Raw genomic sequence first — 26,813 nt, forward strand, 5'->3', positions numbered from 1 at the left:
GTAAGCAGAAGAGCTGGTGGTATGAGATGGGAGGGGGTGAGGAGGGGAAATGATGGAAGGTTATGGAATACTGGATTTTGATATTTCACTCATGGGGACAGACCTCCCAAGCTTACCCAAAGTGCTTCTGTTCAAACCCTCCCAGGCATGGTTGGCTCTCCAAAGCTGCTATGGGGCCCTTGCTGGTGAGTTGTTTTAGGGAGCAAAGCCAACTCCTTCCCCAACTACTCTGAACGTCTACATTCTCAGTCCTGTTATTTTATATCCCTCACTTTTTTTTTTTCAGTTATTATGCCATGGGTGTAACTAATACTACGACAGTGTTGTGACCCAGGATGAGAGGCCAGGTAAGAGGAGTAGGGACATCAAAAAGGAGAGGGAGTGAGAAGGGAGATGCTGAGAATATCCAAATGTGAAAAACATCACTGGGAAAATTCTGAGTGATGCTGGCTCTGGAGGGACAGAGACGTCAGGTGTTTATATCACTCGGGCCGAAGCCTCCCTGTGTGCTGTGTCTGGCTAAAAAGAGGGAACGAGGGAGGTAAGTGGATATAAGAGGAGCCTTTCCCCATTAGTGCTGATGGAAAAGAGAGGCATGCTGGGACATGCAATTCTGATAAGGACGAAGGGAGGTCAGGCCATGTCAGAGGTCAAAACAACTATAACCTCAGTTACTGCTTCCCATTATGGACTACCGCCTGGACCCAAGTACTCTGCCCTTCTTTCTCTTTATATGTGTTAGGTTGAACCATTTGAAATTTGTTTTGTAAGACACAGTCAAATACTTGCAAATTCATACAGTTTGACATACCATCTCATTTCATCCTCACCACAAGAGCCCCATTAAACAGGTATTAAACCCCACATTAGAGATGAGAGAACTAAGACTCAGAAAGTGAACGTCTTGGCTTAAGGCTACACAGTCAAAGTGCTGAAATCAGGATTTGAAGCCAGGTTGTCTGATTAAAGGGCCAGAGTGCTTTCCAGCACACCACAGCTACCGGGGGAGCAAAAGAGTTAAAGTTCAGAATTAAATGACCCTGAGATGTTACAAACCAAAGATTCTTGGAGTCGGTAGAGCCTCGGGGGGTCCTTCTCAGTCTCTATGGGCCAACCTGGGCTCCAGCAAGGAGAGGCAGCCAGGATCTCCTTCCCTGTTTCTTCCTCCCAACCACAAGGGGCGCCAAGCTCCAACAGTCTGGTTCGAAGGCCCTCCGCGCATCACCGGGGCCCTTCTTATTTCTCCACGCACGTGCCCCTCTCCACGACGCAGGCGCCTCCCCCAGCTCCGCCCTCCTCCCAACAGGCAACCACTGCGCAGGCGCCCCAAGCCCGGCGTCTGGGGCGGAGGCGCGCCCCGGGCGGGCCGCGTGGCCGTTGGGCCGGAGCGGGTCACGTGGCCACGGTGCCGCCGCGCGAGCGTGCGCAGAGTGGCTCAGCGCGGCCGTGACGGAACGGCGAGGCGTGGGGGCGTGCGACCTCGCCCGGCCGGCCCGGTCCCCGCCCCTTGGCTTGCCGCTCCGCCCTCGCGGGGCGTCCCGGGCCGCTCGTCCCCTCAGCGGCGGCCGCGCGCGGCCCGGGGTCGCCGTGAGTACTCGCGAGGCCCGCCTGTGAGGCGGCCACCACGGGGACGGGACGGGGCGGGGCGGCCGGGCCTCAGGAAGGGTGCGGGGCCCGCCCCGCCGCGGCCGGGGTGGGTGAAGTGAGGGGCTTGGACCGGGTGGCTCTGAGAGGCCCTCCTGGGCTTGACAGGCTTCGCTCGAGGCCGGGCGGCTGGCGACGCCGATCGGGCACAGAGCTTCTTCCCCGGGAGGCAGGTGTTGGGGTCTTCGGGGTCTCCGGAGGAACCCGGAGAAGAGCTCCAACTGCTCCCCCAGGGAGGCCTCAGGGCCTGTCCTGGAAGCGCGGGCGGCAGCCTCTGCCCCCGTGGGTACCCGAGGTAGCGAGCATGGCGGGCCGGTGCGTTCTACCCCGTACTCTTTGTTCCGTGGCCCGGGCTCTCTGGAGAGGAGCGCTCGGTGGGGAGCTGGATACCCCGCTTTCCCAGGACCGCAAGACTGGGAGTCAGACCCGGAGTGTGAACGGTTGGGATCGGAGGTTTCCGAGTTGTCACACCGGGAAGCGCCCTTGGACCTAGGCTAGGACCTTTGTGATCCGGACTTGAGGCTTATTTGCATTTGGCTTATTCCCACGTAAATTCGTAAAGCGTTCTCTGTTAGCTGCCATCATCCAGACTTAAGCACCAAACGACAGACACCCTTCTCTGGGCGCTCTTCTCACGGTCTGTGTTTGGCCCAACTTTTCTTGAAAGGGTCCCTCTTACCTCATTTAGATAAGTCAGTTAGGTCTTTCTTGCGTAGTTCATTAACAACTCCCTTAATTGGTTGTAACCACATCACATGAAGAGTGGATGTAATTAGAACCTGTCAAATGGGCTTAAGTCCCAGTTCCACTATACCCCTGGCCCTAAGCAAGTTGCTTGGCCTCCCTACACTTACGTATTCTGTATATAACATGAAAGCTTTGAAATAGGTTGTCTTTCAGGCTTATTCCTCTTTAAAACGCCTGTGATTCTTTGAATTTCATGACCACCCACCATTCCCCCTTTTCCCACTCTTAACCTTTTAAACCCATTCGCCATCTCTCCAGAGGAATTGAGAATAGAGGGTGGGAGTCCCTTTTACTGAAACAGCCTGGTTTGAGAAATATGGTAGTTTCCGAATTGTTTCTTCCTTGGACATGAAAAATCTCTGAACTATTTTTTTCTTCTTGTGATTACAGCAGAAACCAAGCAGCAACAGCCCTCGGAGCGAGACTAAGTTTTCTTGGCTTCTGCAGTGACAAAGAACTTCAGGAAGTTGGTACTTGTGGCCCACGCTGCCATCCTGCTACCACCCGGCCCAAGACAGCCCGGGCTGGACATTAGTGCCTCCCTCGTTATTCCTCTGTGATCATCCAGAGCAGCACCTGACTGTTTATTTTCAAATCTCAAAAACCCAGCCCCCTCATCTTCAGATTCTGGTTCTCAGCTGCTCTTGAAGGTGAGTGGAGTCTTGCTTTATAGAATCATTTTTGTATGATTTTGTCTATATGTAGATATGTTTAGGTTTTTGTATGTATCTTCTCTTTGGCTGAGGTCTTCAGCTGACAGTTCATTCATTTACTCACTCATTCAGTAAATATGTGTTGAGGGACTGACAGTGTGGACAGTGAAAACAGAGCTTCTGTTACCATTCTGGTGGGAGATAAATACAACAAACAAGCATTTTGTACACAGAGCGTGGCGAGTGCTGTGGAGAAAAAGCATGGAATAGGGATAGAGAATGTGAGTGTGCTGTGCTTTGGGGCTTTGCTGTTTTATGTTGGATAGTCAAGGTGACCTTCAAGCAGAGATATGAAAGAGTAAAGGAGTGAGCCATGTGGATATCTGGGTGAAAAGCATTCAAAGAAGGGTGACCCGCAGGGACAGAGGCCCTGTGCTGGGAATGTGCTGGATGTGTTTGAAGGACAGCAAGGAGAACCTTTTGGAGTCTTGGGGGTAATCTTCATGTTCACTTTTGGAGCTGACTTTTTAGGGAGGGCCTTTACGAGAGTACAAGAGTAGCCTCTGTTTTTTCGAATGTGAAAGTTTCCGCCTGTGCACAGAAGTAGAGAGCACAGAAGACCCTCGTGCGCTCAGCTCTCAGCTTCACGGCTCATCAACATTTGCCGCATTTATTTCTTCTCTTCCCCACCCTGCTCTCCTTTTTTGTTTTTGCGCTGGAGTAGTATTTTGAAGTAGTATTTTGAAGGCCATTTCATCTCTAAGATCTTTGGTTGCAGTTTCCTTTTGCATATTGTTTTTGATGGGTCAGGCGGTGCTGTCAGCTGGAGGACTACTGTGTGTTTGCCCTGGCATTGGGCTTTACGTCCTCATCCTGGGTCAGTTACCAGGTTTAAGTTGGTATCTGAGGAACAGATCACAGGCCCTTGGAACACACAAGGACTGAGAACAGGGGTTCTCAGGTTTTATTATGCATCAGAATAAGTTGGAGGACTTTTTAAAACACAGATTCCTAGTCCCAATCTCTGGAATGTAATTCAGTAGGTCTCAGTAGGGAGTCTGAGAATTTACATTTTTTAACGTGTTCCTGGGTGGTACTGATGCTGCAGACCCACAAACCTTCCTTGAGAACCACTGATCTAGAAACCTAAGATTCAGTAGAACCACGTTAGGGAGCTAGGACGCTGCTACTTCAAGGTGGAAATGGATGAAGCTGAGACTGCTGCAGAGCCAAGAAAGCCTAGGACAGTCCTGTTTTAATTTTGTGAGAGGGCTAGGGGTTAGTGTTTTTTTGAACATTTCTTTGGATCATTATTATACTTTTATTTGGGGAGTAGGTTCCAAGATGAGTCCAGGGCATTATTTTGGCTGTGACAACTTAAGACTATGTCTAACAGAGCATGTCCATGTTGTTGAGTACTTTTTAAGTTAGCTGTGAGGATAACACACAGTGTTCTGGGGGTACTGCTGTTTAGTAAGAGTTAATGACTAAATTTAGAGCAATAACTAGGGGTAAAGGCTCCAAAAGGTGGGGAGGGTATAGCTCAAGCACTAGAGCACATGCTTAGCATGCTTGAGGTCCTGGGTTCAATCCCCAGTACCTCCTCTAAAAATAAACAAATAAATAAACCTAATTACCTGTCCCCCGCCCCCACACACACAAAAAGGAAATGAAAGAAATTTTTTTTAAAAAGATTCCAAAAAAGAATCTGCTTCTTTTTTAAAAAATCATTTTATTTACTTTTAAAATTTATTTTATTTTAATTTTTTTTGGGAGGTAGGTAATTGGGTTATTTATTTATATTTATTTATTTTAGTGGAGGTACTGGGAATTGAACCCAGGACCTTGTGCATTTTGAGCATGTGCTCTACCACTGAGCTATGCCCTCCCCACAAGAATCTGCTTCTAATGGAGTTTGGAACTTTGAAGAATGTTCTGAAATGAACCGATTTGACTGAGTAGCGTAAGCACCTGCCACCGTCACTTTTGGCTTCAGGGGTTGATACGGCATTATGAAGTAGAGCAAGAACTTACTCCAGTTCTGACTCTTCAGCTTAATTGAAACAGTGGTGACTTAGTTTGAATAGTGCTTTCACTGTGTATTATCTTTAAAGGACTGTGTGTGCAACTGTGTGTGCATGCCTGCAAGTATGTCTCTTTACGTGCAAGTGTCTGTACAAATGTGTATTAAAAGAGTATCCCTAAGCACGCGTCTCTGTGTATATGCCACCCGGGTGTTAAGTGGTGATGAAACCAGTTATTGTCTCCTTTTCACAGGACAGTGACCTGTTGCCACCACAACAGCAGAGCTGTCTACCCCAGCAGATCTCCAGTCAGCCCCTGACATCGCTCCTCCCTCCCTTGCCTCCCTTTGTGGCCTCCTAAATGCCCATCTCACTGGCCTGGGTTCAGCTGGTGGTATGGAGGGGTGCTGCCTAGCACTGACCTGGGAGTGTGTGTGACTCACTGACCCAATGGTGAGAACTGACTGCCCACCTCTCCAACTGATCATCCAGGGGGTAGATGAAACAAAGTGCAGACCTCACCTTTTCCTGGTGTTTTCCCTCCCACCCTTTTGGAAGGTTGAGTGGCTATTCGAAGTTAAAGGAAGGAGAAGAGACACGGAACCAGCGTTACTTGGTGTGTGTATAGGGAGGCTTCCTTGGGAAGGAAGGGGATAGTTAAGCATTACTAGGGATAGAAAGGGAATTAGGAGACAAGAGAGCTTAGGTGTGTTTGGGAGCTGCCTTGGGGAATGATCCTAGGAGAGGCCAGCTCTTACTAGAACCTAGATATGCCTAGGAATCAACCTTGACGTTGAAGTCTTCCACGTGCCTCCTCCACTGGCTACCAGAGCCCCAGTCATACCGATACTTAAGAAGGCTAAAATTCCCAGTTGTTTTCCTCCATGCCGCCAGGTCAGTGCTAGGCCGGGGATATGACCAGATTCAGAAAGAGACTGAGACTCCCCAAGGACGAGGTGAAGGGAACAAAGGGATTAGGGCCGCAGTTATTCTGTCCTAGGGGACCTTCTTCCATTGTTTTGTGGAAATCTGTTTCCCGTCCTGTCACCCCACTCTGTTCCATGGGGTAATAGGTACCCAACACAGGGTTGTATCCTTATTTCTCATCACTAGGACATCAAAGGCCAGTTCTGGAATGATGATGATTCGGAGGGAGATAATGAATCAGAGGAATTTCTCTATGGAGTTCAGGTGAGACCCCATGTGTATCTAAATGTGTGTTTCTCTCTGTGTACATTAGGAGTAAGATTATTTTGAAGCAGAGGTAAAATAAAGATACAATGGGAGTGTGGTCTGAGCATTGTCTTGTCAGAGCTGATCTCATATCCTCACTCTTACCTGGCGCTCATCCCTTTCCCTTGGTAGAGTACGCCCTCTGTGCATGGAGGTTACCCATGTGTTCTTAGTTGGAAATAATTACTTTGTGACTGTTCCCTCACTAGCCAGGGAGGGTCATTTCATTCAATAGGGTCAGATTTTTAAGAGATTATTCTACCAGTGATTGCCTATTGCTGTCACTGCCCAGGGCATGATCCTGAGTAGGAATGCTGGAGTCTTCAAATAGAATCAGTCTGAGTTAAATTCTGTACTCTTCAGCCTGTTTTGTGTTCTCACAGAAGGGATACCTAAGTGTCCTGGTCAAGGTCTGGAGATAGAAGCTGAGACTGAAGGATGTGAACTTAAGCAAAACCTGCAGTTGGCCTACTGAAACTTCACAGAGCGGTGGTGGAGGGAAAGTTGTCAGTCAGTGAAATCCCCAGCTAGGACCACCAGCAGGAGCCCCTTCACAGAAGCAGCGTTTGCCTGTGTATATTGCTATAATTTGGTTTCCCTGTTCCTGACGTTCCTTCGTGTTCTATTTTTCATCTCTCTCTTTCCTCTACTCTATCTTTCCTCTCTCCACCATTTTTGCTGCTCACTCAGGGGAGCTGTGCAGCTGACCTATATCGACACCCACAGCTTGATGCAGACATTGAAGCCGTGAAGGAGATCTACAGTGAGAACTCTGTATCCATCAGGTGGGACTCTGCCTCAGGGATGGCAGGGGAGTAGCCGCTCATTTCTGAGTCGTTAAAAGCTAGAAGTTTTTTCTTTGTTTATGGTATGGTAGGGGGTCTGTGAACATTGGTGAGGTAGGAGCTTAATGATGGTGGGAGTTGCTCGGAATACTGAAGGTTGGCTGAAGGGAGTGAGTAAGGAAGCATGGCCGCTTTTCTTAGCAGTTCCCCCATCCTAGACTGTTGTATAGGCTGATCATTTCACCTTTGAGGTAAGAAGGGCCTCTGGCCTGGAAAGGCCCTGATTATGAAAGTGGCTTGAGGCTGTAGGTAAAACCTAAATACAGAACTCCCTTCCACCCTCCCCCTCCCTTGTCCCAGGCTCAGTTCTCCCTCTACCTCAGTCTGTTCCCGTCTTTCTCTCTTAATGAGTCTCACCTGTGATCGCCTGTGTCTCTGTAGAGAATATGGGACGATCGACGACGTGGACGTCGACCTCCACGTCAACATCAGCTTCCTCGACGTGAGTGGCGCTGGTGCCTGCCGGCAGCGCGTCCGGCTGGGCTTGTGCGTTTTGCCGTGTCAGTCTGGGGTCTTGTTCCTGGGTGCTGTGTTTGGAGCACATAGTCTTTATCCCTGTCTTTCCTAGACCATCAGCAGGCAGTGGTGTGTGCTGTGTGCACGTGTGTGTCATATAGGGAAAAATTAAGTCCACTCTTCTCTGTTGCTAAGCTGGAAACTGTTTTCCTTACGTTTTTAGGAGGAAGTCTCCACAGCCTGGAAGGTCCTCCGGACAGAACCCATTGTGTTGAGGCTGCGATTTTCTCTCTCCCAGTACCTTGATGGACCAGGTAAAGGCGGTGACTTTGGGAAAGTGGGTGCTCTGAGTTTGGTCTAATCCAAAGTCCTGAGTCCGCTGAGGTAGGGAAAAACTAGGAACAAGGCCTCTGGGTGTAGTCTGTGGGCCGCTGGCAGGAGCTTCCAGGCCCCTTGCATTGGCGTCTTTACTCTCTTCCCCTTGGTCGTCACCCCTTAAAGCCTTCTTGTTAATGAACTTGTTTTCTCCAGTTCCCAGATGTTGTTTATTCCTCCTCTTCCCGTCAACTTCCTTGCACAAGTTGAGGGTATTTGAAGTGTCAGGTGGTTCCCAAACTCTGCCCTCTGCCTTGGAGGTTCTTCTCCCTCGTTGCCGTTCAGAGCACCGTTAGAGTAGGAGGGAGCCAATCCACTGAGCTGGGCCTTTGGACTCCCAGCAGGAGAGACAGCTGTGTCGACGAGGACTTTTCTCTTCTCTTTGCAGAACCGTCAATTGAGGTTTTCCAGCCATCGAATAAGGAAGGATTTGGGCTGGGTCTTCAGTTGAAAAAGTAAGAACTTCTGTCTTTCTGGTTTGAGCATTTGAGGGAAAGAGAGATGGACATGTGGATGGACAGGCAGACTCTTGAATGGAAGATTTTCTTCCAAAAATGTGTTTCTGAGGTATGCCCAAGAAAGACTAAAATAAGTAAATTTGGGGAGCCGAATTTATGGTTACATGGAGGAGCCTGTGGTGCTGGGGTGTCTGGCCTTGAGACTTCCTGGAGGTGAGAGGAGAGGCTCGTCAGTACTTAGCATGCAAGGAAAAGCACAGCCTCGGAATTAGTCCTGCTTGTCACATTTTCTCCGTGGTTTCCTCAGAATGGGGCTCCAGGAGCTCAGAGAGTGGTAGTTTATTTAATGTGTTGAGCACCTTGCTAAGTGTTTGGTATACAAAGATAAGTGAATTTTAGATTCTGCCTTTAGTCAAGTTCCAGATAGAGTCTGATGGATACATGTTCTAATACAAGCGAATGTGTAAGGGATAGAAACAACAGAGGAAACTGTAACTCTCAGTCTGGTGGCAGGTGGATGAATGAAAGATGAAAGGGAGAAGATGAATGGTTTTCAAGGATAGATGAGAGTTGCCCACGTAGACAGACATTGAGAGTAAGTAACATTTGCAAGGGCACAGTCATGTGAAGCGGCACGTGGGTAGGAAGCTTCAAGTTAGGAACTAAAGTTAAAGCCAGTAGAAGAGGGATCTTGGGTTTTAATTTTGTAGGCAGTGGGAGCATTGAAGGGTTCTAGCCAGAGAAAGGACATGGTCAGATTTAGTTTTGAAAAAAACCATTCTGGTAGCATTGTGCAAAATAAGAAGGATGAGACAGGAGACCAGAACTGTTTTAGTAGGAGGCATTTGTAGAAGTCCATACATGAGATGATGAAGGCCTGAACCAAAGTATGACTATAGGTAAGAACAGAGAGATAGACTAGAGAGATTGGCAGGGTATAGAATCAGTGAAGACTGACATGTTATATATGATAAGAGCCAAGGAATAGTGGACTGTTACTTGTAGGTTTCCAGCCTAGTGGTAAATTGTAATACCACTAATTTTGATGGGGATTTAAGAAGAGGAACCAATTTGTGAGAAGAGGATAGAAAATTAGTTCCATTTTAAACCCGTTGTTTAAAAGTAACTTTAGGATACTTAAGTAGAGATTTTTCAATAGTGAGTTAGCTATATAGATTTGCTCCTTATGGGAGAGATTCATGTTGAAGATATGTATCAATGAATGGGTCAGAATTGCAATCTGTGTAGAATATGAGATTGCTGAGAGAGAGCATGATGAATGAGAAGAAAATAGAATCAAGGGCAAAATACCCTTTAACACTCAGCAAAATACCAAGAGGAGGCAGAAGAAGAAACACTGAAGGTAGGTTGGTCAGAGAAACGGGAGCCCAGTGGGACGAGAACAGTGTCCCTGAAGGCATGGAGGAGTGTGTCTGCGAGGAGGGCCAGATGCCAGAGAGGACAAGTAAGAGAAACTTAGGAGTTTCTGTTGGGTTTAGCATCAAGGTGAGAGCAGTTGTAGTGAAGTGGTGAAGGTAGAAACCAGAACACAGTAAGCTGAGGAGTGAGTGATTGGCAGCAGAATAGAAACAGTAAGTATGGACTGAGAAATCTGGATGAGGCTGGGAGGGAAGAGGGAGAGTCGCTAGGCTGAGGTGCAGAAATTTGAAACTTTTTGTAGACTTTGGTAAACAAAACTGACAGGAGGGGGAATGAGTGACAAATCAAGTTCCCTGAAGAGGAGCTGAGATCTAGAGTACAAATAGAGCAATTGGTCCTTAGCAGGATAGTCACCTTGTCTCCCAAGAGTGGCGGGATCATGATGAGGGTGGAAGTGGAAACAGATTTTGTAGTGGTGCTGGAAAACTAGGGAAGCTGGTATCTGATGGCTTCAGTTTTCTCCCTTGAGAAGAAAGAGCTTATTGGTTAGAGATGAAGTTAAGAGCTTAAAGAAGGTGATAAGGATTTAGAATAATAGTGTAGAGCTATGCTAGAGAGAGCTGATCAAGGACAAGTGAAGGATTGACAAGGTAGCTGAGGGCCCAGCTTATGGAAACCATAACTTTGGGGATATGATTTTTGGGCTCACAATGGCAGTACTCCTCATGTCCCTTGGCCTTTTCTTCACTGTTTGCAAGGCAGTGGGTGGGACTCATCTCCATTCCTCCACTTCTGTTCTGCTCTCAGTATGGTTTCTCTTGGCAATAAATTGGCAGGTTCGCAGCTTTTGAAGACTCACCTTTGAGATCTCCCTCTAAATGCAAAGCATCTCAGAATTTTTCTGGTCCATTAGGCTCGGTAAGGGAGTGAGTTTTTACCCACTAAGGTAAAGAGGTACTTTAGGACAGTACATTTCCACGTGCTAAGATGTATCAGGTGGGTCTTCAGACACACAGTACCCTACAACAACTAGCTTTACAGTCCCTGGGTCTGAATTTTAGATTCATTGCCTTTCATAGTCCTATTTCTTGACCTACTCCCTTACCTAGGCTTCCCTAATTCTATTCTTCTTTGATTTTTTAGGATCCTGGGTATGTTTACATCCCAACAATGGAAACATCTCAGCAACGATTTCTTAAAGACCCAGCAGGAGAAGAGGCACAGCTGGTTCAAGGCAAGTGGTACCATCAAGAAGTTCCGAGCTGGCCTCAGCATCTTCTCACCCATCCCCAAGTAAGTTCCTCCCTGAGCTGATTGTCTCTGATCACCTTCACCTTGTCTAAGCACCCAGCCCACCTTCTTGATTGTGTAAACTTATCTAATCTATCCTCTTCCTAGGTTCTCTGAACTCTGTACTTTTAACTACCAACACCACCCACATGGTCCTGTCCCCTTTGTGTCTTTACCCTTCTCCTCCTTACTCAGTAGTCACACCTCGTCCTTTATGTAAAACACAGTACCTAGCTCATGGTATGTATTTGCAGAAATGTGTGTTAATCTTCCCATCTTTCCTTTCTTTGACCCTCATCCTTATTCTCTGTCCTAAGGAGGCAGAGTCAGAGCTAACAGGTAGCGGCCCCTAGCTCTTACAGAGGGGCACAGTGGCTTACTATCTAGGTTCTGGAAACAAATATTGCTCCATCCTTTGACCCCAGGCCTCCATTTTTCCCCCTGGTGCCTTCTCGTATTCCTAAAGGCAAATACAAATGCATATTTGTAGTTTTCCAGGGACCATTATTGACAGACAGTCAGATATTAGGCGTTTTGGAGTATAACTACTTCTGCACACACACGCACGCACGCGCACACACACGCACGCACGCACACACACACACACACAGTAAGCGAAACAGGCATCCTCTCCAAGGTATCATTCCTTACCTGGCCTTGTTGCTGTAGAGAGTGGCCTTGGCTTTGCCTCTGCCTGCTCTCTGTGTTCCGATTGGAAGAACACACAGATAATGACATAAAAATCAATTCATTGTGGTGCTGTACTTGTTTTGACAGTTTGATCCCGTGGAAATTTCCTCAGTTATCAGTTGCTCTTTGGCTTAGGTCATTTCACCCATTCTTACCTCTTGGCCTCTCCTAGGGCTCACACTGAATCCCCAGTTCCATCACTCCTTTTTGCTCTCTCTTCAGGTCTCCCAGTTTCCCTATCATACAGGACTCCATGCTGAAAGGCAAACTGGGTGTACCAGAACTTCGAGTTGGACGCCTCATGAATCGTTCCATCTCCTGCACCATGAAGAACCCCAAAGTAGAGGTGTTTGGCTACCCTCCCAGCCCCCAGGCAGGTCTCCTGTGCCCCCAGCACGTGGGCCTCCCTCCCCCAGCACGGACCTTCCCTTTGGTACATGGGCTGGGGAGGGTTTGACTTGGGTGTCAGAGGGTGGGAGGGGAAATGTGGAAATATAACTTCTCAAAATGGGGTTAGGGATCTGGTTGTCCAGGTGTCATAAGTCAAACCTTGGCATGAATCATGAGTGAGTAGAATGGAACACATTTTTTAATAGTTGTGAACTTCTGTCTGAACAGTCTCGCAAGTTTCTTTGATAGTAGGCCATGAGGAGAGAGTCTGGTTCTGGGCATCCTAGGGAGGTGTCATGTATGATTTTATTAAGTTGTGGTTGGGACTTGGTAGTCAGCCAAGCTCTGCATGCCTGTTCTATCTATGTTGAAGAGGGTTAAGGACAGGTGAGCCTTTTTCAAGAGCCTTTGGCAAAAATGTCTAAAAGTCTTCTCTGTAGCCTGGGGATCACTTAGACTGATCAGAGCTAGGGCTTATCTGCTTCAGAAGAATTACAGGTAGTGGATGCGAGCAAGGTTTTTCTATGCACCAGCATCACAGGAGGCTCATGGGGTCTTGTCATTTTACTCTCATCAGGTCAGTGGTCACTGCAAGAACATCCCCACTCTGGAATATGGATTCCTCGTCCAGGTAATCAAGTCCAAAGCTTCATTCCAAAGCCTTTCCCCCATTTTCTAACCCATCTGATCCCCTAACATCTCCCAGCTCCTCAGCAGGCATTTCCCGAATTGCTCTGCTCCCAGAACTATACTGAGTGTTGTGTAGACAGGAGTAGAGGCATGGTTCCCATCCTCAAGAAGCTTAGAGCATTGCTGGGAAGACAACACTTACAGACCACGGAAGATCAAGTGCCAAATGAGGCACTGCCAATTTTAAGTGCAAAAACGCACTTGAAGATGAGAGAAGGATCGATGCTGGTGTTCTTATGATCCCCCACATCCTTGCACAAACTTTTACTGCTCAGCCACTATTAGTTACTTGCTTCTTTTTGAAACTCCTTTATTCTCTGGACATGATTTCACTTTTGCATCTCCAGCACCTTTGTTCATATCATTCCCCACACTGGCCTTCCTCCCTGTATCTGCCTCTTGCAGTCAAGTCTCAGGTGCCACCTTTTCCCTTAAACTCTTCTCTGTTTCTCAGAATGTATTAGCTGGAAGTGTGTCTCCTCTCAGTGAACTCTTAAGATGCTTATTGTTTTATATGGCACTGATGTGTTGTGTACCATACGCTGCCTTGAGTTGTAATTAATTTGTTAACATTCCACATCTCCCTTTTTGGACTGTAGGATCTGAGAAGACAATCTTTTATATTATTGAATAATAAAGGAGACCGTTCACTGAGCTAGGTACACAGTAGGCATTTAGTAAATCTTCATTAAGTGAATGAATAAAAGTCCTTGCACACCTATTTACCATCCCTAAAGTTTGTGAAATGGGAATAACTTGATTTATACACAAAGTTTATATAGTTGGAAAAGCCTGTTACAACAGTGTGTGCAAGAAAACACTTGAGAGTATTGCTTCATGAGCTCTGGATTGATGCTGTTTTCCCAGCACAGAGTTGTATCTGTGGTCCTGGTCAGTTTACAGGCTGATTGCTCTAGGTGCTTAGAATGGCTTCTCAGGCTCCCCTGCCGTCTTATCATGGACCGAATACTCACTTGTAACGTACAAGTGAAGAAGCCGCAGGATGACTGACTTGCCCAAGTTTGTGTACGGGTTAGGTAGCGGGAGGGGGTCTTCCCCCAGGTCTTCTACCACGGCTGGTCTTAGTTTTACTGTAGTATATAGTTTTAGCTCTGGAGTCAGACCATTTGTTTAACTAAGTGCAGGACCCAAGAATAGATTCTGCCTTAGGTGCGGGCCTGGGAGGTAGGAGAGTAACTGGAAAAGGAATTCAAATTTTATTTCTCGTATCTGTCTCTGTACTTCCAAAAAATTGAATAGAATCTTTTCTCTCCAGATCATGAAATACGCAGAGCAGAGGATTCCAACATTGAATGAGTACTGTGTGGTTTGTGATGAGCAGCATGTCTTCCAGAATGGGTCCATGCTCAAGGTATATTCTTCTATTTTGTGACCCCCTTCCTTGCACCCATAGCTAAGGCCCCTTCACTCGTCATCTCTCCAAGTTTCCTTTCTTCCTGGGTCTATGGTAAGGGTAGAATTTTGTCTGTACTCCTTGAGACTCTAAGAATAATTGTTTTTCTCAGAAAACAAATCTCAGCAGTCCTCTTGGAAAGATGAGGACATGTGAATATCATTCTAGAGTGGTCTGAGGTCAGCATAGGTCTCTCCCTACAATATCTTCTCAATGCATACCTCCTGCCACCACCAACTCTTTAACGTGTCCTCTCAGCCAGCCGTCTGTACTCGTGAACTGTGCGTTTTCTCCTTCTACACATTGGGAGTCATGTCTGGAGCCGCAGAGGAGGTGGCCACTGGCGCAGAGGTACGAGGGAGAGAAAAGCTGCTGGGGAATCGGGATCAGGAAAGGCCAGGGAGCCCAGCAGTTCCACTGCTTGGAATTTAATCTTCAGAAATGCTTTCCTGTGTAAGGATGTTCACTGTAGTATTGTTTATAATAGTTCTTTAAAAAAAAAAAAAAGGGATAGAGGCTTATCTTACAGGGTCCAGTTACAGAAATCATGGTATGTCCTTAAAGTGGAAATACCATATAGCTGTTATTTATGGATATAAAATTATAACATATATAAAAGAGAAAAAAACAGTATCTATAGCATAGTTCTTTTTTTTAACTGCTTATATAATAAGTATTTCTATAGGGAGAATATCTGTAAGAATATACATCAAACTTAGCAGTAGTTACCTGTGAGGAAATAGATTTGGGGACAAAGGGATGATTCTTATCCTTTTTTAATCACTCTTTTAAACATTGTTCTTGAATTTTTACAATGAGCTTATATTTTCTAATGAGGAAACCATAAACCTACTTGTTTTTAAAAAGAGAAATGCTGAGAGCCTCCAGAAGGTAGACCTATGCTGGATTTTGCGTGACTCTCAGCGCTGGGAAATCATTTAGCTTCTGCCCCCTTTCTCTCTTTTCCCCTAAGGTGGTGGATCTGCTGGTGGCCATGTGTAGGGCAGCTTTGGAGTCCCCGAGAAAGAGCATCATCTTTGAGCCGTATCCCTCTGTGGTGGACCCCACTGATCCCAAGACTCTGGCCTTTAACCCTAAGGTATAGTTGCTTGGGAAGAAAATCAGGGCTAAGGAACAGAAATGGTAAAAGATAGTGGGAGACTATTTGCTGTTATCCGGGTGTACACAACAGCTTGGAATAAGGGGACAGGGAAAATGGACCTGCTGAACCCTAAGCTTTAGCTGTTTTAGTAAATAAATAATTAAACATAACAATAATATCACATAAGTAATAACTTCTGAGTTTGTCAGAAGGGGAGAAGGGTTGATATTAGTTACGCCATGATAGGGAGGGATATAGGCCCTGGAGCCAGACAGACCTTGGCTCCATTTGTGGTTCTTCCGCTCCTGGCTGAATGGTGTTAGGCAAGTCACTCAGCCTTTCTGAACCTTAAATTTCTTGTCTGTAAAAAGGGGATAATACCTATTGTTATGAAAGTGAGGGATAATATATATAAAGTACTGTACTAGTTAGGGTTCTCCAGAGAAACAACCAATAGAAGATACATGGAGGAAGAAATTTATTGTAAGGAATTGGCTCATGTGATTCTGAGGGCTGAGAAGTACCGTGATTTGTAGTGGACAAGCTAGAGATTCAGGAGAGCTGATGGTATAAGTTCCAGTTCAAAAGCCAGCAGGCTCAAGATTCAAGAAGAGCTGGTTTTTCATTTCCTGTCTGAATGAAAGCAGGAAAAGACCAACATCCCAGTTCCAGGCAGTCAGGCAAGAGGAATTCTCTCTTACTCAGTGTTTTCTGTTTAGGCCTTCAGCTGATTAGATGAGGCCCACCTGAGCAGAGGGAGCAATCTACTTTACTCAGCCCACCATTCAAACTTTCATCTCATCTAGAAACACTTTCACAGACACACCCAGAATAATGTTTGGGCACTTCATGGCCCAGATTGAAACAACTAACAATTGACAAAATTAACCATCACAGGTTCCCAGCACAGTGCTTCACTGTTACTTTCTCTGCTGTGTACCAGGCGCAATACCAGGTCCTTTTTGTTTTAATCTTTTTTTGGGGGGAGAGGTAATTAGGTTGGTTGGTTGGTTGGTTCATGTATGTATTTAATGGAGGTACTGGGGGTTGAACCAGGACCTCCATGCATGCCAGGCACACGCTCTACCCCTGAGCTATGCCCTCCTGCCAGGTTCTTTAGGTATGTTATTTCCTCTTCAGGACATCTCTATGAGGGTGGTAGGAATTTCTGTCTTCACTTACATGCAGGGATACTGAGGTTCTAAGAGGTTAAGTAACTGTACTGTTACTCTCACCTGGTAAAAAGGAGAACTACCATGTGATTAGAATTTTCTGACATTATGTGTATGTTTTTTCCATGACATACTATCCCATTTCCTTGGGGCCTAGACTTCTTTTGTACATCTGGCCTTGCTTTTCATCACATTTTAATCTCCTCCACTTTTCTTCATCTGGTTCTTCTCTCCCATTGATTCCCCACAGAAGAAGAATTATGAGCGACTTCAGAAAGCTCTGGATAGTGTGATGTCCATCCGGGAGATGACCCAGGTATTCTGCCCTGTGCCCGCCTGCTCAAGTACCCTGTTCTGCTTGGGATTCATGGGAGTGGAGTGAAGATTCAGAGATGCTACTCAGATTTCTCACTGTGTTTTCTTGGTCTTTCCAGTCTTGTTCTCTGCTCTGTTAGCTCTGTTGCTCTTCTTTTTGACTCCTCATGTCTCTCTTGGCCTTTACCTTTGCTGCAGACTCCTTCGCAAATGGTTCATATTTAATGTTTTTTCCATAGTTCTTAGGGCATTAGAGAAGTGAGGGAAGGACCTCTGCCCAGGGTTGGGGGGTGAGGAGGGGGCTTGGAGGTAAGGAACTAGACCCAGGGGCCTGCATCTTCTGTCCTTCCAGGGGTGGGGCAGCCACATGGAGCAGTGACCATCCTTTGACTCAAGGCTGTCTCACACCAGACTTCCCCACCCCTCGTCTGCGGTCTCTGCATGAGTAGACATTCATTTGTACTCACATTTACAGGTGGGCCTCTTCTCAGCAAGTCCTATGTGTCGCAGTTCAGATTAACACATAAGATACACCTAGGAGGGATGATTTACTTGTCAGAAAGACTCTCTGCTTTATGTGAAGTTTTACCACAGGATTCATTAGCCTAATCTTTCTAAGACATTGATTTTATTTATTTTTTGATTTATAATTAACTTTTTAGGGCTGTAGGAATTGCATAAAATGAGGGAGACCCACCTACATGTTGTTTTGTAAGCATCTTCAGTCATTTTCATGTTTATTTACGAGTCGTCCCAACCTTACTGGGTCCTTGAGGGTGGGAACCCCGTCTCCTCTTGCTTTGGTGTGGCCGTCGGTGCCTGCTTTGCCCTGGGCCCTGGCAGTCTGTGGAAAGGGGGGGCTCCCACCTCTTCTGGGAGGTAACCGTACGGCTCTTGTCTTACAGGGCTCATACCTGGAAATCAAGAAGCAGATGGACAAGCTGGACCCCCTGGCGCACCCTCTCCTTCAGTGGTATGGGTAGAATGGTTCATCCTTTGGTGGGCGGGGGAGTGGAGTGCAGTGCTGGTCATGGAGCCCCCACCTTCTGTTAGAGGCGGTTTCAGCGTCCTTCCCAAGGCTGTGGATGTCATGGCTGCTGCTGCTTGGGGTGTTATTGATACACCTGGCCTCGACAAGAGCTCTGATCCTACAGAGAGCCCACAAATTCTGACATGATGTCTTTCTTGAATTCTCTTTAGGGATTTCTTGTTTCGCAGTAGGTTTTTGAGTGCTGCTTGCATGTCGAAGTTAACACTGCCCATTTCAGTTAGGTTTTCTGTGCTCCCAGAGAGGTCTGTCTCTCCTTCTGCTCCTTTTTCCTGTCTCGGGGAAGTAGCTGATGTTGACTACGCTGTTGACGTTGACTGCCCAGAGCCTTGCAGCGCTGTTACTACTCCCTTCTCCTTGCAGAGGCTCTGAGCCTTCTCCACTGCCCTCCCTCCCTGATCTTGATTTCTGTTCTCTTTTCCTGACGTAGCTTTCCCCTTGAGCTTACTTCCCTCAGCTAGTTAGCCTTTGACATTAGTACTTTCTCAGTGCAGCATGCTCCCTCTTAGCATGAGGAACGACCAGGCAGAGACCCTCCAGGCTGGCATCATTAGTACATGAATCATGCGCAAAAAGATAAAGCATATTCATTACAGGAGATAATGCTCCCTTGCTGAGCCTTCAACGGTTTATGCCTTTGTTCTCTCCTGTCCTGAGTTCAGCCTACATGCAGCCCAGTCTGCTTCTGACTCCTCTGGAAGTTAGTTCTGGTTTCTTCTGTTTCTTTCTCCAGCCCAAGTGGTAACTTTCCATCCCCTCTGTCTCTGAGAGCCTTCAGCCTTCCCCTGAGCTCAGGCAGGATGACCCCTGAGCCTCAGTTCTCAGTTTGTAATTCCCAGGTGTAAGTTGTCACCATCCTAATTGCAGACCCCACCTTTCTGATTTGCTTGGTGGCTGACCTCTTGTGCTCTTCCTTTTGTTCTATTCTTTTCTCTCCCTGGATGTAGCAGCCCACCTCCCAGCCTTCTCTTTCTTTTATCCATTGTTAACTACCCAATAACTGGCTGGTCTCTGGTCAGTAACTTTGCTTTTACGTTTTTATACACAAACATTATTACCCATAGGAATATCCAGATAGTGATGTGGACACACAATTCAGATAGCTCTGGAATCCTTGCCCCTTCTCCCAGGGGCAGAAGAAGGCTGCTGCTTTGTTCAGGGTGGCCTGAGCACACACTTACTTTGTCTTCTGTTTGGTTTTGTTTTTTCTCTGTTTTGTCCCAGGATCATCTCTAGCAACAGGTCACACATTGTCAAACTACCTCTCAGCAGGGTAAGTGACCTTTCTCCCTCTGAACTCTTTAAATTTCTGATGAAGTGCAGGGAGGTCTCCAGACAGCTAACCACATTGGTCCTGGGCCTGCCTGTTGGGCTTGTCCGTCAGCAGTGGCCTTTGACCCTAAGCGCATTTCCTTTTCTTCGGGGTTAGTAGAAACCTGATTTGCTCCCTATCCCCAACCCTTCCCTCCCTGATCTCGGTTTCTGCTCTGTTTTCCTGACTCCACCCCCACCCTGGGCAGCAGCTGAAGTTCATGCACACCTCACACCAGTTCCTCCTGCTGAGCAGCCCTCCTGCCAAGGAGGCTCGGTTCCGGACCGCCAAGAAGCTCTACGGCAGCACGTTTGCCTTCCAGTGAGGAGGAGTGGGGCTGGGCATGGGTGTGGGATGAGGCAACAAGCAGTGGAGGGGGACGGGAGGGCCAGTTTACTTGAGGAGTATGAGTTTGTGTTACCTGTGTGCATCAGCCAGTCAGTCAGCAAATGTTTATTAAATGCTGTTGTGTTAAGGGCTGTAGAGGATAAAGGTACGTAAGATATGATGGTCTCTACTCTCAAGCTACCTACGGTGTAGTTGAGAAGAAATTATATTTGCATATAAAAAGATGTGGTTGAAGGAAGGGATTGGCAGGGATAGATCTGAAAGCTACTTTGAAGGAAATCAGCAATTTATACCTAATTGTGGGAGGAGAGAGAGAAAAAAGATATTAAAGGTAACTTAAAGAGAGTTGTTTGTACCCTTTCCTTAAAATAGAAGTGGAAGCATGACTGGAAACCATATGTGGACTCAGTGCTAAGCTTGTTGAGTTCGAGATGAATTTGTTTAATTTGAAATAGCAGGACAATAGGCGGATGAAAATACTGACCCGGCAGCTCAGGATTTGGGATGGGGCTAGCTGAAGCGCCGAAGAGAAGGTGGGACTGGGTGTGGAGGTGTAGGGTCGGCCAGGTGCACACACCTCGCGCGCCTGTGGCTGTTCACGTGCGCGTCCATCGCTGGGTGTGTCTGTGTCCATCTTCGTGTTCTGTGTGGGTGACAGTGGGTGGGGGTGGCACTCTTGGAAGTGCTCCTGGGACCCTCATTCCACGAGGAGACATGTATTCTGCCCTGCCTTACAGTGGGTCCCACATTGAGAACTGGCATTCGATCCTGCGCAACGGGCTGGTCAATGCATCCTACACCAAACTGCAGGTGAGGCTGTGCTCCTTTCCCTTTCTCTCCACGCCCCCCTCCCCGCCACTCAGTTTTGGGAAGTCTGCCTTAGAGTACTCAGCTGTTTTTGCCTCACCATTCTCAGCCCTAGTCTCCTGTGAGGCTTCCCTAGGGAGGAAGTTGAGGCTGTACGTGCAGAGTGAGTGTGGCTGTTGTACATTTGACCCTAGGCTGTGTGTGTTGCTGTTTTTAGGGATAGGAATGTAGCTGCAGACAGGGATAGGGGTTGCTGGTTGCAGCCACCTGATTAGTTAACCTGTTAGAGCTCTTCAGTTTATGTGCCGTTCATGCAGAGAGCAGATACAGGAGACTTCTTTGCCCCGCAAGACTCCAAGGAGTGGTTATTATCCCTCCTCCTGGCTTCCTGGTCTGTGTGCCTGCTTTGGGGGGGACTCAGCATATGCACCAAGGTGTAAGGACACGGGCGTGGAGTCTGCGCGGCTGACTCACTGGCTCTGGCACGTCTCACCAGTGCATCAGTATCTAGTACTTCATAGACCGAGGGGTTAACCTGCGCCCACTTTTCAGCCAGTCAGCTTTTCAAGAGTAGGTGCTTAAAGTTATCTGAATGAGTGAGAAGATGAGATGGAGGGACAGAGGGCTGCGGAAGCCTTGTGGCTGCCTAGTGCACAGCCGTGGGAGGGCCCAGGCTCACCTTGCTCACCCTGGTGTTTCCCTGCAAGCTGCATGGAGCAGCCTATGGCAAAGGCATCTACCTGAGCCCCATCTCCAGTATTTCCTTTGGATACTCAGGTAAGAAATAATCTTTGGCCGCCCTGAGTCTGTTTACATTGCATCCGTTTTGTGAATACGTAGTCCTGTGCTGCCTCCTCCTCCGCTGTGGACGCTTGGTCTGTGTCAGCTCTCCCCACAGTCATGGGCAAATAATCTTTCTCTACTTTCTCTCACTAGAAAGTTGGATTCTTCGCAGGGTGAGGCCAACTGTATCCCTTTCTCTTCGGTACCCTCTTCTCAGGGGGGTGGTTTTGTTCACTGTGCGGGCTTGGCCCTGGGGGTGGGCTAGGGGGTAACTGGAGGTGGCACCAGGCTCTTTGGAGAACACGTTGTTGGCGCTGGGGCAGTAGCCTGCCGTTACAGGTGGCGTGCGCGTGTGCAGGGGGTTTATGTGTGAGCCCGAGTCCCTTCCGCTGGCTCACATTTCTGGAGACATTGTTCTCCTCCCTGTCAACCAGCTTTTAAAATTTAAACTGTCTATAATTACACACTATTATGTTAGTCACGTTGAATGCAAGACAAAGTATTTTATTCCAAAGGCATGAATGAGGTCCACATTCTAGTCAGGAGATGGGTCCAGCTTTGTCCAGCTCAGAAACGAGTGTGACTTAGAGCTCTCTCAGTGACCCAGGGTCATGTCGTGGTTCCTTTTCCGTCTTTTTCTTGTTCTGTGTAGTCTCTGTGTAAAAGGTAGCCACCGTGTGGTTGCGTGAATACCATGTGATGGGGCCAGTGCTAGATTCTCACAGTGGATTATTATTCAGCAATGAAAATGAACCAACAGTGGCATTCAGTAGCATGGAAAAATCTTAGTACTAGTTGAGTGAGAAAAGGCAGGTGCAGAGGACTACTGCTCAGAAGTGACTACTCGAAAGAGGACTACTGCTGTGTGACACTTTTGTTGCACTGCTCAGAAGTGAACAAACTTAAAACTATTTAGGGGTGGATGTGTGTGTGTGATAAAACTAAAGAATAAAGAAGAAGAAGACAGGACCCAAATTTCAGGATAGTGGCTGCCTCCCAAGTGGAGGCAGATAGTTGGGATAGGGTTAGGAGCACTTAGATGCAAGTCACTGGTGATGTTTTAGTTCTTGGATTTAGTTCCCGGGTTAGGTCTGTAGGTATTCATTGTCCTATTCAATAAATGATAATGTGTCATGAGCCAAAAGTTATGATTAACCCACACAGGGTGAGTGCCCAGTCCACATTTGTTGCATTTGTGGATGAGTTTTACTCTGTGCGCCTGGGGCCCAGAGTGGGGCTGGGGTCGGGGCCGTCTTTTTGGCTTTGTCTGGGCTCCTCAGTGTGTATCTTCGTCCTGGTCTGAGATCCCCTCTAATTAATATCCTACTACTTGCTAAGTAGTGAGACGCTTGGCTCCCAGCGCCCACACAGTTCTTTCCTCTTGTCTGTCCCCCGATCTCTCCCTCTCCTCTCCCGCTGCCCTTGGTTTATCAGACTGCCAGAGTGCCTTTAGTTATCAGTCGGAGCCAGGAATCTCTATTGATTTCTTAACTTTCTTCTTCATGTACTGGTTACATAAAAACATAATACGGCACCATCCTTCTCCCTCTCCAAAGGTCGATTTGATTATAGATACAAAACACCATATGCTTTTACTATTGGAGTTATAGGTCATCTTGTCCAGTCTCTTGTTACTGTCCAGATTAGAAAGCAGATACACAGAAAAGTTAAATGACTTTCTTGAGGTCACACAGCTCTAAGTAGCAGAGCTAGGACTGGAATCCAGCTCTCAATTTCTGGGCCAGTGTTCTTATCACTATATTGGACTGACAAGGTAGGCTTTGCTTGAATGACTGAGTCTCTGAGGGCCCCATAGGTACGTGAGTCTGTCGCTGGGTGGGATGCGTGTAAATGTTCTGCTGATTTTAGTTACTCTGGCATCTGGCCAACTTTGTGTTCACTGTATGTTTCCTTCCACCCTTTTCTGCTCTGATTTTCTCTGTTCTTCCTCTGGGTATCCATACTCCAGAGGCATGGGGTGCCCCTGTGGGGCAGGGTAAATAGAGCATCCGTTTGACCAGTAGAGCCTCTGATGACTTGGTCATAGTGTGCAGCTTAAGATGAGGGACAATGGGAAAGGATGCTAAACACTATCTGTCTGTTTAGTCATATTTAGAAACTTCTTAAAAGTATATACTCTGGACACAAAGCATCCAGGGATTATTCTGGCCTCCAAGTTCTCGGGGTCTGCTCTCAGGAAACTGACAGAAGATGGCTGGGTCAATAGGGACAGGATTGTATACAACAGGACTAGGATGGGGGAAGGTTTGGATTATGTCATAAGGGCCGTATCTAAGACCAGCCATAGAAATCAGATTGTTCTCTCCCATCCTCTGGGATAGAGCCTAAATGTGCATTTCACTCAGATCCGTGCTCTGCAATACCCAGGCCAAGAAGGTCATGATGTTTGGATGCAGCACTAAACTTAAAGCCAATGGAGAAGTTGGAAACAGAGGGGTGGTGGATGTCCTGTAGGAGGAAGAAATTGACAGTTGAAGTCTTGAGGTGCTCATTGACCTGAATTTTGTTCAGGCCATAAATCTGTCAAGGACTCCAGTGAGAGTGCATGATGAATTGACAGCCTGAGCAGTGAAGAATGTCAGTCCATGGTTCTCATCATTACCACTATACCGTGGCTGTCACAAAGCCAGGAGAGAGTTAGTCACAACAGGAAGTTCCAGGGTGAACTGGGGAGATGAGGGCCCTGCTTATGGCCTGCAAGGATGGCGTCATTTCCCATCCTCATCCATTTCCCTCTCGGTCTCATGTCTCATACACACTTACACCGACTCATCCCTAACTGTGATAAGGCTGGGCCTGTGATAGAGCTGAATACAGAGACTGAAGTCCTGATCATAGGCCAGGAAGAATTGGGAACAGGGGCGCACAAGCACTGTTTCATATCTAAAAAGGAAGAATCCAGAATGTGCCTATAAATGTTGTAAGCGGGCTTTCACTGAGGGGCGCGGATGGCAGAGGGTTTGTGGAGTTAGACAGGGTGAAAGTGAGGGGACCGGCTCCTCTTCCTCGAGTCTGGGAGACCTTCGAAAGGAAGCAGAGCTCTTCAAGGTGCTTGCCACGTGGTTACCTGTGAAGAGTGTTCCTCGCTTAGCTGCTGTGCTTTCTCCCTTTTCTCTGAATGACTGGTCAGAGCCTTGTCTGTCGCTTTGAAACTAGAGTAGATCCGACTTTGTTTGCTTCCTCTCCACTCACTTCCCTCAGCCTGGCATTTGACCCGAGGTGTTGACGTCACCACTCTCCTGGGCCCCTCGTGCCTGGCTCATTTCATGTGTTACCCCCATCTTAAAACCATTCAGTTGTTCCCTGATGTTCTTAGGATAAACTCCAGTGGCCTTAAGATGGCCTACAAGGCCTGCTTGATCTTAACCGGAGCTCACCTCTTGCATGTCATCTCACACCACTCCTGTGCCGTTGGCTGTGCTCCGTACAAGCTGAGGCCCTGCTCTGTCTCTCCTCCAGGCCTTTCATATGCTATATTACCTCTGCCTAGAACACTCCCCTTCTTCATTTAACTGACTCTTCCTAATCCTGTAGTTCTCAGCCCAGCTGTCACCAGGAAGCCTTCGTCAAACCCCTGGGCTAGGCTGGGTCCCCTCCTCTGGCTCACAAAGTGTGCTTTATTCTCCCAGCATAACCCTTACCATGCTGTGTTGTAATTATCTGTTCCTTCTCTGATATCTCCGTCGGACTGAATTCTGTGAGGGCAGATACAGTATTTGTTTTATTCACTGCTGTATCACCAAGTATCTCTAGCTCAATGCTTGGCACATAGTAGGCATTTCAGTAAATGTTTGCTTAAGGAATGGGTTTATGAACTGGCTTATTGTTCTGTGACAGGAATGGGAAAAGGACAGCACAGGATGCCCTCCAAGGACGAGCTGGTCCAGAGATACAACAGAATGAATACCATCCCCCAGGTATTACTAGTTGCCCTTGTTCCACCCAGGCAGGACCCCTCCTCTGGGGTAAGTGTAGGCTGCAGAGACGGATGGGGAAACAGCGGTGGGGGCGGGGGATGGATAGGTTAAAGATCGTTTGAAGGAATCAGATATGTTCTAAGATGAACAAATTTCCAGAGTCATTTGTGGCCTCAGTCATAACTACGAAAGCAGAGACTGAGTTTAAATGCACTGACATGAAAATGTGAAGATGGAAGCCTGGACTCACCCAGACTGATTATGGAAAAACCAACATTTCCGGGGATGGCTGGGAGCTCAGGATATCCCTGTCCCCACCCCAGCCACTGCCAGCCGGCCGGCCTCTCTAGGGCAGGTCGTAACAGTCCACCTGGCCCTGCTTTCCTCCTCCAGACCCGATCCATTCAGTCACGGTTCCTGCAGAGTCGGAATCTGAACTGCATAGCACTTTGTGAAGGTAGGTGGCTCACCTGGTCCCTGTTTTTCTGGGTCCCTGGTCTTTATTTCTGGTGCAGCTTTGGCACTTGATCCTGCTAATGGTGATGTTGAAGCATCATGTCGTCCCTCCCCTGCCTGAATCCTGTGACCTAAGCATTATACCTATAACTTCTGGCCCTCTTCTTCCCAGTGATTACATCTAAGGACCTCCAGAAGCATGGGAACATCTGGGTGTGCCCTGTCTCCGACCATGTCTGCACACGGTTCTTCTTTGTGTAAGTCTAGGAAGGTACCTTGGAGACTGCTTGGAGGAGTGAGGGTGGGAGCATGATGATGTGTGACTATGAGGAAAGTCCATTTCTGTTACCGGAGACTTGTCCCTGGCTGCCTGAGGGGAGCTGGCACTGGGGCGTTCCCCTTGGAGGACGGGGGTCGGTATAGATCAGTGTCTGTTTGGAGGAAACCAGATAACCTGAATCTCTTCTACCCTAAAGAGTAGCTAGAAAGGGTTTTGACTTCTGGGCCAGGGAGGCCGCAGGTCCAAACGCAGTTCCCTTGGGTGACGTTATGCTGCTATCGTTCTCTCTCTTACGCTCACGCTCGCCCTATTTTTGGCAGATATGAGGATGGTCAGGTGGGCGATGCCAACATTAATACTCAGGACCCCAAGATACAGAAGGAAATCATGCGTGTGATCGGAACTCAGGTTTACACAAACTGAGGGGGCCCCAGCCCTCATACCACCCCCGCTCCCCTCGTAAAAGGGCTCAGGAGCAGCAGATGAGGCTGCCCTGAGGAATCAAGGGGCCGTCCCCAAGGGGCAGGAGAAGGATGGAAGAGGCGGCCTCGGTGGAGACTGACCCAGGAACCACTCCACATTTGGATGGCCCAGGCTGACTCCCTACCCCTGGCTTTCCCAGTTGACTTCACCCTATTTGTAAATAAAACAATAAAATGGAAGGTGCTGTGGACTGGATCTGATCACTGTGGTCTGACTGGCCTTGGCCCAGCACCTGCCCCAAGCCCCCGAATGGGGGTGGGGAGTGGAGTGTGAGGGTCGGGGCTGCTGATGGTGGGCGCAGTCAAAGCTGAGTCCATCTGACGTCGTGCGCCACACCTCTGTCAGCACTCTCATCGGCAGATTAGACAAAGGAAACCCAGTTACGCAGCTGACACAAACTGAGAAGGGTACAGAATCCTGCTGGTCACTGTTTTTCAAGATTGAAAAAGGTCCACTGCTGCCAAAGGACCACTGCTGTCA

General features: G+C 47.6%; 1 protein-coding gene across 9 annotated transcripts; it reads left to right on the forward strand.

Moving 5' to 3' along the window:
• The first annotated feature begins 1,443 nt into the window (after positions 1–1,443).
• PARP6 (poly(ADP-ribose) polymerase family member 6) lies at positions 1,444–26,512 on the forward strand. Of its 9 annotated transcripts, none has more exons than XM_064480741.1 (24): positions 1,462–1,587; positions 2,785–3,041; positions 5,322–5,521; positions 6,182–6,259; positions 6,992–7,086; positions 7,528–7,588; positions 7,826–7,916; positions 8,366–8,432; positions 10,959–11,108; positions 12,018–12,228; positions 12,763–12,816; positions 14,152–14,247; positions 14,548–14,640; positions 15,263–15,388; positions 16,814–16,879; positions 17,784–17,851; positions 19,151–19,199; positions 19,447–19,559; positions 20,324–20,396; positions 21,101–21,170; positions 25,035–25,114; positions 25,508–25,571; positions 25,743–25,827; positions 26,171–26,512. In XM_064480741.1, exons 3-24 carry the CDS (start codon positions 5,519–5,521, stop codon positions 26,271–26,273), a joined length of 1,896 nt encoding a protein of 631 aa, XP_064336811.1. In that variant the 5' UTR covers positions 1,462–1,587; positions 2,785–3,041; positions 5,322–5,518; the 3' UTR covers positions 26,274–26,512. The 9 variants fall into 9 exon arrangements, 7 of the variants coding, with proteins under 7 accessions (XP_064336811.1, XP_064336809.1, XP_064336812.1 ...); XM_064480739.1 differs by having other exon boundaries at positions 1,468–1,587; positions 2,782–3,041; XM_064480742.1 differs by having other exon boundaries at positions 1,468–1,587; positions 2,782–3,041; positions 19,450–19,559.
• The last annotated feature ends 301 nt before the right edge of the window (positions 26,513–26,813 follow it).

Source organism: Camelus dromedarius, chromosome 29, assembly GCF_036321535.1.
Source record: "Camelus dromedarius isolate mCamDro1 chromosome 29, mCamDro1.pat, whole genome shotgun sequence".
Classification (NCBI taxonomy): Eukaryota; Metazoa; Chordata; class Mammalia; order Artiodactyla; family Camelidae; genus Camelus; species Camelus dromedarius.